Source organism: Nansenia antarctica (assembly GCF_963989245.1).
Source record: "Nansenia antarctica genome assembly, chromosome: 1".
NCBI classification, from domain to species: Eukaryota; Metazoa; Chordata; class Actinopteri; order Argentiniformes; family Microstomatidae; genus Nansenia; species Nansenia antarctica.
The window spans coordinates 40,443,910-40,459,729 of NC_137674.1; the positions used below are offsets into that span (position 1 = coordinate 40,443,910).

The following is a 15,820-nucleotide window of genomic DNA, read 5'->3' on the forward strand; positions in this document are numbered from 1 at the left end:
CATGAAAAAAATAAATCTCTATTGGTATTCCTGATACAGGACTGTTTATGTATAAAAAATAACTGATAGTACAGTTCAAAATTAAATTCACAGTATGCTTTCTTATGAACGCTAGAAAAAACAAACTGGATTTTTAAAAAGCAAACACAAAAGGTCCACAGCCAAAAGTGATGATTATTTTTTTTATGTTTTTTTGTATACTTGAATAATGAGTTTAAAAGAAAGGATAGAAAGAAAGGGTGTCTCAGTGAGTGTGAAAAGAGGGATGCAGAGAAAAAAAGTTGTCTTCTCCAGTGAAAGGGTTGAGAGAAAGAGAGGGGGAAAAAAGCAAAAACATAAAAGAGCTGGAAATGTCCTCAAGTCTGTCCAGGGTAGGTGTGGTGGTGTAAGTGCACACACAGTCACAACAGCCAGTCCCAGGCCAGCTCCTTCTCTTCCAGACAAAACGCCTCCTCATCGTAGTCGGTGCGGCGTTGTTTATTAGGCGAGTGGTCGTTGACATGGTCGTCGCCATGGTAACGGCGCTTCCGGTTCGGCCTCTCCTCACTGCTTCCTTGATGGGGTGCCGTTGGCGATGCATGACCAGAAGGGAGGCTGAAGTCATCGTAGTCGGTGCGGCGTTGTTTATTAGGCGAGTGGTCGTTGACATGGTCGTCGCCATGGTAACGGCGCTTCCGGTTCGGCCTCTCCTCACTACTTCCTTGATGGGGTGCCGTTGGCGATGCATGACCAGAAGGGAGGCTGAAGTCATCGTAGTCGGTGCGGCGTTGTTTATTAGGCGAGTGGTCGTTGACATGGTCGTCGCCATGGTAACGGCGCTTCCGGTTCGGTACCTCTTTGCTAGAAAAAAAGAAGAAGAAAAGCATACAGGCTTAATACAATTACATTCTTAATATCATAATTTAAAATCATTGAAATCTGCACAGTGCCTGGAGGTGTGAGGGTTGTCTCACCTTGGCCGACTGTGATGAGACTCCCTGCCGTTAGTTATGCTTGGACCCACACCAGACGACAGCCCAGGACCGTTAGCTATGCTTGGACCCACACCAGACGACAGCCCATGACCGTTAGCTATGCTTGGACCCACACCAGACGACAGCCCATGACCGTTAGCTATGCTTGGACCCACACCAGACGACAGCCCATGACCGTTAGCTATGCTTGGACCCACACCAGACGACAGCCCAGGACCACTGCTAGAAACCTGCAACAGACCACAACCACAAACATCAATGGGCGCACTGATGAAAATATTGACAGGACATGATGACATACTGCAGGATAATGACATGATTACATACTGCAGGACAATGACATGATTACATACTGCAGGATAATGACATGATTACATACTGCAGGATAATGACATGATGACATACTGCAGGATAATGACATGATTACATACTGCAGGATAATGACATGATGACATACTGCAGGATAATGACATGATTACATACTGCAGGATAATGACATGATTACATACTGCAGGATAAGGACATGATTACATACTGCAGGATAATGACATGATTACATACTGCAGGATAATGACATGATTACATACTGCAGGATAATGACATGATTACATACTGCAGGATAATGACATGATTACATACTGCAGGATAATGACATGATTACATACTGCAGGATAATGACATGATTACATACTGCAGGATAATGACATGATTACATACTGCAGGATAATGACATGATTACATACTGCAGGATAATGACATAATTACATACTGCAGGATAATGACATGATTACATACTGCAGGATAATGACATGATTACATACTGCAGGATAATGACATAATTACATACTGCAGGATAATGACATGATTACATACTGACATACAAACATGATTACATACTGCAGGATAATGACATGATTACATACTGCAGGATAATTACATGATTACATACTGCAGGATAATGCTTTGCAATAGTATTTCAACAACAATACCTTCTTCTCTTGTCCTTGCAAGCAGCCAAATACCATGAAAACAATCCTATACGTGGCCCGATATCAGATAACCACACTTTATCAGATAGAAACTATTCTATGCTACCGTTTTGGCATGTTATTTGACTAAGTACCTTGTCAGTGTGTTTGAGGCCATTGACTTTGTGGTGTCCGTTCTGGTGACCGTTCTGGTTGGGTTTGGCGATGCCGTTACTGTTGTGGTGCGCCCCAGCCTCACTCCCACCAGCACCGTTGGTCTTAACGGCCGGCTGGGGTCGCGGGGCCGGTCCGTAGACGGCTCCTCCGTTCCTCCCGTTGAAATTAGGCTTGGCCAGGCCGTTTTCTAGAGCGCCGCCCTCCTGATCAGACTCCTCTGATGACTCGTGGCCGTACGGCACCAGGAAGGAGGAGCCGTGATTCCCATTACTGGCTGACGTGCCGTTCACACGAGGCGGGCGAGGGGCGGACATACAGGCTGAGGTAGACTGTGAGGAAGAGGAAGAGGAGGAGGCGGACGGCTGGACGTAAGAGGAGGAAGCTGAGGCTGAAGAAGAGGATGAGGAGGGGCGGATCTGCTTGCCCTGGCCAATGTAGAAGGAGAGCTTCTGTAGAAGGAGAGCACGGTCGGGGATCCCAGTGGGACGGCAGAGTGGGTTTGAGGAGATGGAGGACGAGGAGGATGAAGAAGAGGAGGCGGAGGGCAGCACGTGGCTCGGTTTTCCGAGGCCGCCACTGCTGGTGCTAGGCTTGGAGCCAGATGGATTGTCTCTTAGAGAGCCGTTCCCGTTGACGTGAAGGGTGTTCTGTGAAACAACCAAAATAAGTTAGCTACAAGCCTCATTACACACTGCTGTTTCCCTTACCATTGAATAGGTGGGGCGGACCCCCCTGTCTGGAGTTTTGGCTTAGATAGAACTCAATAGAAAATGAGTAAATGGTAATGGCATCGCTGGATGTGTACTCATGTGCCCTGCCAAAAACAAATCTGTGCGAAACACTGGTACGCGAGCTTGCTGTGAATACAGTATCATCATTCATTGATCTTTAATAATCATCAGAATTATCATTAAGTATCATGCCAATGTGGTGTGAAGCTGCGTGTGGAGGCTCATATGACAATCAAAGAGTGTGTGTGTGTATACAGTGCAGTATAGAGGCTGTACCTTAGCCATGTTTGGGGGCAGCTGGGGGCCGATGAAGCCGGTGGAGTTGTGGCAAAGCCCGAGGTTGACACTGGGCGTGAGGACAGGGCGCGGGGACGACTGGCCTGGGGTGCGGCTCACGAGGTTACAGTTCCCTCCGTTCTTCAGATCAGGTGACCTGGTGGCCGGAATACAACAAGATGTTTTCGTGATAAAAAAAAGGGGGGGGGGGGGCATGCACAAGAAATGTAAGTTGTGAAATGTGTTTGCGCCTCTGTGGTACTCACCTGATGTAGAAGAGCACGTAAGCCTGTTGGTCGAGAACGGATCTGATGTCACTGACAGACACCGAGGAGTCGTTCATCTCATACCACTGCCCGTCACTGGCCTGAGAATTAAGAAGAGGACTGTTAACGTCACATCACATCAACATCTAATTCTGAGCAAAATGAGACTGGCTGATGCACTGGTGAACTGAATTTTTATGAGGGGGGTGTGTGTGTGTGTGTGTGTGTGTGTGTGTGTGTGTGTGTGTGTGTGTGTGTGTGAGATACCTTGATGTAGCAGTAGTAGTGTCCAGCATGGCAACTACGGCCTGAGTGGACCAGCACTGCATACAGAACATAGACCTGGGGCTCCCCGTGGGACTGGGACATGAAGGGCCTAAGGTCCAGGTACTCGGGGTACCTCACGTCCTGAGTAAGGAGAGTAAGGACGACACAGGGAAACCACACAGGGAAAACGAACAGGGGGTACATCTTCAAAATAACTAAGGCATTTCTGATTGTCTGAGAAGAGGAAAAAAATACCCTATTGCATTTAACATTCTAAACCTGAATCCAAATATTCCCAAAATGATCTTACCTTTCTAATCTTGCCCCCGTTGAAGTTGGCAAAGCGCTTCAGTGAGATGGTGAGCACGTTGGAGCTCCGGTGGATGGTGAGTCTCTTTGAGGCTGGAACCATTTTCTTACACCTGCAGACAGGTTTTAGTCAGTTGCATTCCATTATGATGTGAGGAATCAAAACTCAATAGGCTGCACAAATAAATGAATACAGGTATATACTAACTTTGTGCATTTGTATGCATTATCTCCATCCAGTTGCTCTGGCTTGACAAACTGCTCCAGTGCGTTGGTTATGCTGGGAGCCGTCTGCAAGACGACAGACACAATTCTCAATTATTTACTTATTACCAATATCTCATATCACGATGAATAATTATTGTAAAAGGTACTTGATTGATGTGAAACAGCAGAATGATTATGTATAATTGTGTGTTACCTTTATTTCCAATGCGACATCCAAGTAGGGGTCAAACGTGTCAGAGACTGCTTCGCAGTTTAAACATTTTACTGTGAAAGATTGAGCATTGAAGATTCAGTGCTTTTCTTTGCTAACTTTGTACGGGTAAGCAACATACATACAGTATAAGCAGCATACAAATGAGCAATGCAAGTTTGGACCAATAACTTACCCCTGGATCGTAGGTACCCTCCAAAGACTTGGTGGATAAAACTGGTTGCCTGCGTTTGCCTGTCCAATCTATTGAAAAAAGAAATGTCAGAAGAATTAAAAAGACAAACTACAAACTACTCAAAATGTGAATGAATTATTCCTAATAGTCAGCCAGTCTGTACTACAGTACATTCTCAAATCAAGATACTCGTTTATTAACCATTAGCAACACAAACTGTTACAGCCCTTTGAGAAGAAGAAATAAAGGGGAAGAGACAGCAGAGGAAATAGAGCAAAGATAATTACAGAAAGGTAACCTGTTGGCGCAGAAAGGAAATCCACTATCCACAAGAGCTTGCTACAGTCAGTTTTAAGGGTCGCTTCTATAAGCGAGGGTCATTGCAACATATCTATTAATCATGTCTCACTGTATTCTAAGCTAAATATGAATGTAGGTCACATCCAAGTACACTACATCCTAGTGGCTGAACACTGATTTCCATAACTCCCTCAGTAACACCTACTTGGTTCCAGGCAGGCAGGACTTTTGCATAGCATCCACTGTGCATCGCAGGAACTCGTGGGCATCCTCCTGACTCCCTAAGCGGAAGTGCTTTGCAATCCCTACCGGGTGTAACAGGGCAGGTAGATGACGAAACCATACAGTTGACAAAAACTTGAGAGCATTAAACAATCACATTGACATGGTTATGGTTAGCTGTTACTTATCGTTTGGTATTTTGGTGGAAGCATAGGATGCTATTGCTAAGAAGCTGTCTGTCAAATAGTTCTCCCTCCAAAATAAATTGATAGCACCTTCTACTTTTTTGGAGGGAAAATAAATGTTCTGAAGATACTGTGTGTTCCCTGGATTTGGCACCTGTGATGCTATCCAACTCTCTTTGCATTTTTGGAGGGAAAACTATTTAGCTGACAGGCTGGTCATATTGTCCATATATCTATTATTTTGATACAGCAAATATGTTTTTTTGTTTTGTTCTGATGTGATTGCAGGCAGTTATTATTATTATTTTTTTTATTTTTTTACAACAACACATATTTCCATCAAGCATATATTAAATAGTAATATAGTTTTTTTTCTGATTGTGAGTGGACACTCACGTTTTAGTTCTTTGAAGACACCAATGGGCTTGATGACGTTCCCCGAGTTAGCAAAAACCTGGGTGATGTGGTTCTGCATGGTGCACATCATACAGAAACCAGGCTCATGACCTTAAGGGGAACAGATATGGAGGTTAATCGGATAAGAGGCATGTTGTACCGTATCTTCTAGCATTCTGTTCCGATTAACTTCATTCCTCAATACAATTGTTTAAAATTCAATATATCACGACCAAAATAGTCATTCTAAACAGGTCTGGAAACCAGATTGGTTATATCTTCATTCACATACATGTTTTGGAATGTTCCCGGGTCAGCATGTAGTTGGTGAGGGGAACGGTGTAGGTGAGACACTGCAGAGCCGAGTTGAGGAAGCAGGTGTTTCCCACGTTGTGGAGGCCCGCTCCGATGCGGTGGATCTGGCTCCACTTCAAGTTGAGCCGCTCCATAGGGAACAGGACCTTCTGGGGGAGGCCAATGTCGTCCCCACTGCTCAGCACCACTGGGGAGGGTGGGGAAACACAAATAAAAACACTGAGATTAGTCACAGGCGGAAAAGACTTTTAAAGAAAGTTTTACGTTTTGTTTATATGGAACAAGCGATGGAGTGCTAGGTGAGAGCAGAGGGCAGAGAGATGCTGACTTTATTACTGACATCACACAGTAGGTTCTACAAGAGAGAACCTCATTCTGGGTCATTTGCTTTGGGCTACATTAAGCGATTGATGACCTCCCCTCACAGTACAACATGCTTACATAACTTGCCATGCCATAGAGAAAAGACACACAACACCTAGGAAACCTGTTCAGTCGGTCAATTGGGCGGGAATTCCCTCAGCACACACAGTGAATACATTTACAGTGAGTGCAGGTATTTGCCCTCGTTTTTACCCAGCATCAAGAGACCTTTTGATTTAACAAACCATATCTTCTCACCTTGCTCCTTGGGCCGATCCACTGAGTGGGTCGCACTGCTGTAGATGGTAGCTCCAGGTGTGGGGCCCAGGCAGCCGCCTGTCTTCACCCTGGGGGTGTCATTGGGTGAGGGGCCCACCCCCCAGCTGGAGCAGCTGCTGTCCATCCCGTCTCCACTACTGAAGGGGGAGCGCTTGCACCCGACTGACTCAAGGTCAGACTTCTCTGAAGATGACTTCTTTGATGACTTCTTCTTTCTTTGAACTATGGTCATTGTTCATTGCTGATGGGCAAAAACAACAAACACAGATGAAAGTGTTAGCTATTTAATATGTAAGTATTGACAACTAGTTGAGGAATGATAACCCTGGTAGAGATTAGTGAAGTTGTATCTGAACCAAGCACACATACAATCTTCACTGGAGCTCTAGTGGGTTAGTATTACGCTATGATATTCAGATTGTAGTCCAAGAGTGCCAAATAAAGTGCAGTGTATATAGGATGCTCTAAACAACCTATGCAGCAACACTTTAATACAGTGTCATCCTTAGCTACCTGCATGCATGCATGTTCCGTCCAGCATCTCAACCAAACACACTGATTTTCTATTATAAATGGGTGACTTCTGGGTATGACAGATTCAGTTGGTGGATCTATTCACACATTATATCAGGAATGACTCCCTGTCTGGTACTGAGAGGGGCTTATGATACTCAGTCAATCCCCATGAAATATGGCAGAACAAAATCGTTTCAAATGAAAGCTTGAGGAACAAAGAAGGGTTCACAAAAAGAGTAGCTAGCTAGTAGTGTATTATGGAGATCCATGTTAGTATGTCATATTAACCACCAGGTTTACAATGCATGGCAAAACATTCCTATCACTTTAAGAATTTGCCCACCGATACAATCGTTCGTTAAATAAGATTTCACCGAATAATATTGCCAAACTAAAAATGCGCCTGCTTGTACCAAATAAATGGCTCGTACACACTAGATTCACGGACACGTGACAACGTCACAGTGGGTTGTTAGGGGCGTAAACGTTTGTGTACAGTAGAATTCTCGTCCAGCGTGCCTAGTTACAGGAACCACATCGTGACTTCGGAGGGGGCAGAATTGATCAAATAACAAACTTGACGGCTGGCTCGGATTACCCAACGATTCAACATCGCAAAGACCATGTAATCTGAAAGTGAAAGCCCGAAAACCAACATGACCAGAAGAACTAGCCCCTGTTGCAACCAGTAAACTATCACCTAGTATAATTAACACGTTTAATGAATTAACATATCAGCAAGCTAACTTAGTACATACATATCTATCTATCTATATATTTATATATATAAACTGAAAATCAGCCCTCTCTGCGAGGTATCGCCACTGAAACACGAACACGCACGTTTACGACAATTGTTCCCTCCTCCCACCCAGGCTGAGAGAGGCTTTAGCCAACGAGACAGGCCACGCCCACTACTCTAGCAACGCAATACACCAGGGGCGTAAACGTTTGTGTACAGTAGAATTCTCGTCCATCATGCCTAGTTACAGGAACCACATCATGACTTCGGAGGGGGCAGAATTGATCAAATAACAAACTTGACGGCTGGCTCGGATTACCCAACGATTCAACATTGCAAAGACCATGTAATCTGAAAGTGAAAGCCCGAAAACCAACATCGACTTTGTCTTACCCTGTTTTCGTCAACTATAAGGGAGAGTGAAGAGCGTGTGGCCTTTCTTGAACACACGATCAGCATTCTGGTGTGGGGAAGCTCGCGCGTGCATGGTAACAATCACAGACGCCATGGGAACGGCGCACGTAACAATACTACAATTCTACGGCGAGTTTTTTTTTATTTTTTATCAGCTCATATTGTGCCTTGCATATACCACCATCTAAATGACTAAGATAACAGTGTTTTCCTTTAATGCACGTGGCCTTAATTTACCACATAAACGTACAAGTTTTGTGGATGTGTTAAGAAGAGAGAAAGTGGATATAGCCATGGTTAGCGAGTCCCACTTGCTGCAGAGGGATGTCCATAAACTAAAAGATAAACATTATATGGTGAAGGCAAGTTCATCAGCCCTAAACAAAACGAAGGGAGTAGTAATCCTTGCTCGCCGTAATTTTCAGTTAACTAACTTAGGTGTAGGGGGCGATTTAGATGGAAGAATTACTTATATGAAAACCATTATTGAAAATAAGAAAATAGCCTTTTTGTCTATTTACGCGCCTAACAGTTATGATTCGGATTTTTATACACGCCTATCTAATATCATGCATGACCTGGTAGAATACCGTTTAATAATTGGGGCAGACTTTAATGCAGTTTTGGACCACTCAGCAGATAGGACAGCTTCTGTAGAGGGCAGTGACCAGATAGCAGCGTCTGGTGCATTAAACAAATGGGCCCAGGAATGTTCAGTTGACATATGGCGTGTTATTAATCCAAACAAACGAGACTACTCCTTTTTTTCCGGAAGACATCATACATTCTCCAGAATTGATTTTATTTTCGCCTCGAAGAATCTTCTCGAAAGGGTAAGCGCAGATATGCTCCCTCTCGCCTTCTCTGATCATAAGGCAGTTATCTGCAGGGCCAAATTATCAGAAACGCGCGACCGTGCGCCGCGCTGGCGTCTAAACACATCTTTATTGCGTAATGACAGCTTTGTGGAACAACTTCAAACTGGTCTGGCTGAATGTATTTTGTTCAATGAGCACTCAGTAGACGATCCTCGGATACTATGGGACTCTGTGAAGGGTTATATTAGGAGTAATTGTATATATTTTGCCTCTCATTTGAACAAGGCACGTGACGTCACCGTACCCTTGAACTGGAACATGAATTCGGTCAACTTGAGAGAGACATGCACAGTAACACTACCCCTGAATCAATCATACAAAGAAACAAAATAAAGGATGAGCTGAACTCCTTGTTGTGACAGCGAGCTGAATTCCTCATTCAACGTTCACGCCGGAATCATTATTTCGAAGGTGCCCGCCCCAGCCGATCTCTTGCCATCAGCCTCCGTGCCAGTGAGAATTTTGCGAATATTTCATGCATCAAAACACTAGAGGGAGACCTAGTAACAGATCCCAAAACAATTCATTCAACCTTCCGCTCTTTTTATTCCAAGTTATACAACTCCGAAGTATCTTATGATTCATCTAAATCAGATGCTTTCCTTAACAATCTCAATCTTCCTAAATTGCTGCCGCAGGATGCCATATCTCTGGATAAACCCATTACTTTAATTGAATTAAAAAATGCTTTACACAAGCTTAACAAAGGTAAATCACCTGGGTTTGATGGCATCCCTCCAGAATTTTATTTAACATGTTGGTCTCAACTTGGCCCTCTACTTTTAAAGATGATTAATCATGCTATGTTTAGTGGAGCCTTTTCCAGAGATGTTAACACCGCTACTATAACATTGCTTCACAAAAAAGGCAAAGATCCAACTGAGTGCGCAAATTACCGTGCTTTGTCACTCTTGAATGCAGACATAAAAGTGTTTGCAAAAGTGTTGGCACTTAGACTGGAGCCATTCATGAACAAACTTATACATCCGGATCAAACCGGATTCATGAAATCCAGATTATCCTCAGATAATGTACGCAGGCTCTTGCACATCATTGATGCTTCTGCTGATAATGCTACTCCCTGTGCGGTCCTTTCTCTGGATGCAGAGAAAGCTTTTGACCGTCTGGAGTGGCACTACCTATGGTCTGTTCTCCAGCTTATGGGTTTCGGGACAAATTTCACCAACATGATAAAGACCCTTTATTCCTCTCCTTCAGCTATGGTTATGACTGGGAATGTGTGTTCCTCTTTATTTCCTGTCGGACGCTCCTCGCGCCAAGGCTGCGTTTTTTCTTCACTTTTGTTCACTTTATCTTTGGAGCCTTTAGCCCAGGCTGTGCGTCAGTCACCCCACATTCCGATAACTGCCCATGGCACGGATCATTATATCTCACTTTATTGTGACGACATTCTACTCTATCTTGGTGATGCCGTAAATTCAACCCCACATCTTTTATCTATTTTTCACCAGTATGGGAGCATTTCCGGTTATAAAATTAACTGGTCCAAGTCGGCTTTCCTTCCCATCAATGAGGCCTCAAGGCAGGCATCACTACCATCAGATATCCCAGTGGTTGACCATTTCAAATATCTAGGTTTATCAATCTATCCATCACTACAAACTACAATACCTTATAATTATAACTCTACCTTGAAACAAGTGGAGACGGATCTGGAGCGCTGGTCATCTATTCCCAACTCTTTCCGATCTAGAGTTTCCATTATTAAGATGAACATCTTGCCCCGGGTTAACTTCTGTAGTGCTATGCTCCCCTTGGCTCCACCTGCTGGACACTGGGACAAACTACATAAATTGGTCTCCAGGTATGTCTGGAAAGGGAAACGCCCACGGATGAAAATGTCCACTCTGCAGAAACACACATCCTCTGGTGGTCTTGGATTGCCTAATTTCCAGTTTTATTTTTGGTCAACAACCCTTCGTGCTCTTCACACCTGGCTCAACCCAGATGCACAAGTAGCCTGGCGATCTCTGGAGGAGAAGTTGGTGAGCCCACATAGGCTTCAGGATGTTATCTATTCTAACATTCCTCTCAAAACCTGTAAATCCAAGTTTGGCCCTTTAATCTCTCATCTTGTCGACACATGGAGAACTGTAGAAATGCAGGCCAACATTCATCTGAAGTTCCATCCTTACATTCCGTTATTTAATAACTTTGCCATTTGCTCAGGAGGTCGCCCCATTTCCTTCCCTCAGTGGAGTGGAAAAGGGGTTTACACCCTATCTGACATCACTGTAGGTAATGAATTTAGATCATTTCAAGACCTGCAATCTCACTTTAATTTACCTGGCACCTCTTTCTTTTTCTACCTCCAGCTCCGCAGTGCCCTACGGGCATACGGAGTCCCCTGAGGAGAAGACTTGAAGGTACATCCCATCCACAAAATGTTTGTTGGTAAACCTACCACTGCCTTAGTCTCTAACCTTTACACACTTATGATCAAATGTGCAGATATCCCTCTACAAATTAACTTGCGTTGGAGCCATGACCTTTCTATCTCACCATCTACAATCAATTGGACTACGGTTTGGACTAAGATCAACTTAGCATCTCGCAACCCCAATCATCAGATGATTCACTATAACTTTGCACACAGGCTATACTGTACACCCCGCAAACTTTTTTTGATGAAATTAACACCCTCGCCAAACTGTCAGTTATGCTCATTAAACACAACAGGAACTTTCATCCATATGGTGTGGGATTGCCCTGGTGTTAAATCATTCTGGGGTATGGCCATCAATAAGATGTCTGAGTTTCTTGGGTCCTCTATCCCCTGCTCCCCAATAATTCTACTACTGAATGATTTTACCAGTTTAAATTTATCAATGATGCACCAACGCTGGCTTCTGGTAGGCCTCACAGCCGCCAAAAAACTGGTAGCTCAGAGGTGGAAAGACCCCCATGACTTGTCCTATCAGCATTGGTTAAACACTGTGTTAGATCTAGCCAAACTAGAAAGGTCCGTGGCCAGCATGCATGGCGCTCAAGAAAAGAATATTAGTTTATGGACTTCCTTTATAGAATGTATGCAGAGGTGATATGCATAACTTATGGTTATTCCACTAGTATGATATTTTATTTTTTATTTTTTCTCTTTTTCCTTCTCTTCCATTTTCCTTTCTTTATTCTCTTCTTTCAAAGGCCATTCATTATGTTTATAACATTATAGTACTAAAATACTATTATAATAATCTTAAATAGGCTACTATTAATAATTGTAATGGTGTGGGTATTGATATTTGAATATTATAGTATTTAATGTTTTATGTTTATCCTATTATGTTTATTTATTTTATTTGGTGGCATTTATGTTGAGCTGGTTTAAATCCTTCTTGAGGGTTTTTGGGCGGAGTAAGACCTTGGTGTGGGAGGGTGGGTAGGGGGAATGTATATAGGTATGATTGTTGTGTATTTTGGTAATTGTTTTGTCATTGTCCTTTGTGTGTTTGTACATAAAATTAAAATTAAAAATTGATCACAAAAAAAAAATCTACGGCGAGGATGAGCATTGTGCAACAATTATGCTACTACTACTAGCTAGCTATAGTGCAGCAATTATCTCATTCATTGCTCTATTGTTGTGGGGCATTCCTACACAATGTAGGCTATAGGTGAACAAATATGAAACCAAGGAAGCTTGTTTTCTTTGTTAAATTGTTTATTCTTGAACAAGGTGTGACTATCAACAAGTCTCAAAGTTGCAACATATGATAATTGGGAACTTGAAGTTGACACAGTATGATAAAGCTTTGTGAAACATCATAATGGAAATTGAGTGAAGGTATATTGAGTATAAATAACAATCACTCTAGTTCATGTCCTTTTATGTTGAAAACCCCCCCAACAACATTAGTGCTGGCCGTATCTGTTTACGTATTCATTCGTTCGTTTACATATTCATTAATTTATTCATATTCAATGTTTTCAGTCATAAATATTCATAAATATTCAGACATATTTCATGTCTCTTAATCAATCCCTCCTCCCTCCTTTCACAGAGCTGGTGCTCTATCATTCCAGAAAGCACATCACTGAATTCATCAGTTTGGTGATCTTTTGGTGGTCCGCCACCAGTAGTGAATCGCTCTCTTCTGGCTTCTGCACTCTGTTTTTTTAAAGTCAGTTTGATGTTCTTCCAGAGAGTCTATACAAGCAGATGTCATTCAATATGAATTATCTTACACAAATAAGATTTTTTAATTTTTATTTAACCTTTATTTATCCAGGGAAGTCACACTGAGATTTGCATCTCTTTTACAGGTGAGCCGAGGCCAAGGACATATCCTGCGAAATTCATGTTGTTTACTAGGGCTAGAAATGTGGACCTTACAAAGCTTCTTATATCCACAGTTGACGGCTCCTCCATTGAGAGAGTTACCGACTACAAATATCTTGGGCTGTGGTTGGATGAGAAGCTATCATTCAAAACGCATGTCGACGGCCTCGCCTCCAAACTTCGGCAAAAGGTGGGCTTTCTTTACCGTAATCGGTCTAGCTTCCCCTTGCTTTGTAGGAAGAGAGTTGTCGAGGCGGTATTCCTGTCCGTATTAGATTACGGTGATGTTATCTATAGGCATGCAGCTTCATCTACATCAGTGGTTCTCAAATAGGCTTATTTTCTTCCCTAAATATTAATGTTGACTAATATTCTGTGTTATATAATTTAAAAAGCATGTCACTGAATGGATTTTGGTATGGTAGTAGGAAGCTTTATGAATGAATGAATGAATGAATAAATGAATGAATGAATGGTCTTTATTGTCATTAATACAGTACAGGTACCATACAACGAAATTTAGGAGGGGGGGCTCCCCTGGTGCTAGGAAAAAAAATACTAAAAACAAGAAGGGAAAAGAGCTGGTTTACATAAATAAAGGCTATATACACTATCCACTATACTATACTATACTACTATACTATACAAATAAAACACTGTGCTGTACTCTATGCTATGCTATAAATATCCTAACATTTCCTATCCCTGAGTCTGAACCTTATGTACACGAGGGTTGTCATATTGCACATAGTATTATTGCACATTAATTTAAAGTGTCGCAGTTTGCAGGTTTGAAATGTTCACAGTTGTATTTCAGTATTGCACTTATGATTACAATCTAGTAGCTGCCATCAAATTGTCTAGATTGTCCAGGGCCTAGAACCTAGGTCTATGCTGTGTTCAGGGCCTGAATGGCCCTAGGGTAGAAGCTGAGCTTCAGTCTATTTGTCCTTGCGGACATGGTCCTGAACCGCCTGCCTGAGGGCAGCCGAACAAAGTGTTCGTTCCCAGGGTGGGATGGGTCTCTGGAGATCTTGGAGGCCTTCCTGAGGCAGCGTGTGTTGTACAGCTCTTCCAGAGAGGGGAGGGGGGCGCCGATGAACTTCTGGGCCGATCTCACAACTCTCTGTAGCGCTTTCCTCTCTGCGGCTGTGCAGCTGGAGAACCACACGCAGATGCAGTAGGTGAGGATGCTCTCCACTGCGCAGCGGTAGAAGGTCACAAGCATCTCCTGTCCGATGTGGTTTTTCCTGAGGACTCTCAGGAAGTAGAGCCGCTGTTGTGCCTTCTTGATGATGGCTGCTGTGTTGATCTTCCAGGACAGGTCATCCTGTATGTGCACCCCCAGGAATCGGAGGGTTGAGACTCTCTCCACGCTCCCTCCATCGACGAGCAGGGGCTGGACCTTAGATTTTTTCCTCCAGAAGTCCATGATGATTTCCTGGGTCTTTGACTGGTTCAGCAGCAGGTTGTTAACCTTGCACAGCTTGCCCAGCTGCTCCACCTCATCCCTGTACGCCGCCTTTAGCAGCTGATGCAGAGGAGGTGAAGTTGAGGAGAAGAGAGTCGTAAGAGTTTAGGTCATCAGGGAGACCATTTCCTCTCAGCTGCCTGGAGCATTACACAACATTACAGTAATTATAGCCAAATTCAAATGTATGTTACAATGCTTCCACCCTGATCATTGGGAGGACACTGGGGCTACAGAACAGACAGAGCCATGTTGTTCCCCATTCTAGTAAAGTATGTGAGCCAGATTTGTCACTAAGGCAGGACACTATTACCACATATACTGCATGTTGGTCAAAATGGAATCACTTTTTTGATCCTAGTGTAATGCAACAATGTTGGAATTATTATTATTAATAATACATATTATTGTTATTATTATTATTATTATTATTCAACACAGATCTGAATGTTTTTCGTCTTCTTGAAATGCCAGTGGCATTGTTCTAAGATACACAATGCAGTAGAGGTGTGTGTGTGTCTGTGTGTGTATATGTGTGTGAGTGTGTGTGTGTGTGTGTGTGTGTGTGTGTGTGTGTGTGTGTGTGTGTGTGTGTGTGCATGTGTATGTCTGTAAGCCCTATGTACTGTATGCCCTATGTACTATGTACTGTCCACAAGTCCGACAGCTGTCCTAGTGTCCAGCTTCTAAACTGCAGTGTTCCCCTTTATCAAAACATTCACTTCCTACACAGAGTGCTAGAGGGCGCTGTGGCCTCAAATAAGACCAAAGTAAAGTTCACCCTCAGGTTGTTTGTTTTAATTGAACTAAATGTGTGTGTGTGTGTGTGTGTGTGTGTGTGTGTGTGTGTGTGTGTG

General features: G+C 43.1%; 1 protein-coding gene across 1 annotated transcript; it reads right to left on the bottom strand.

Annotated features, from left to right (window-relative positions):
* Positions 1–401: 401 nt before the first annotated feature.
* On the bottom strand, positions 402–6,874 carry LOC308149959 (ubiquitin carboxyl-terminal hydrolase 42-like; the record flags this gene model as incomplete). Its single annotated transcript, XM_080522836.1, has 14 exons — positions 402–840; positions 954–1,204; positions 2,098–2,766; positions 3,127–3,283; positions 3,393–3,493; positions 3,660–3,800; positions 3,970–4,081; positions 4,177–4,259; positions 4,390–4,460; positions 4,583–4,650; positions 5,088–5,187; positions 5,686–5,796; positions 5,978–6,187; positions 6,622–6,874. The coding sequence occupies 14 exons, from the start codon at positions 6,872–6,874 to the stop codon at positions 402–404; spliced, it is 2,766 nt and encodes a 921-aa protein (XP_080378962.1).
* Positions 6,875–15,820: the final 8,946 nt, after the last annotated feature.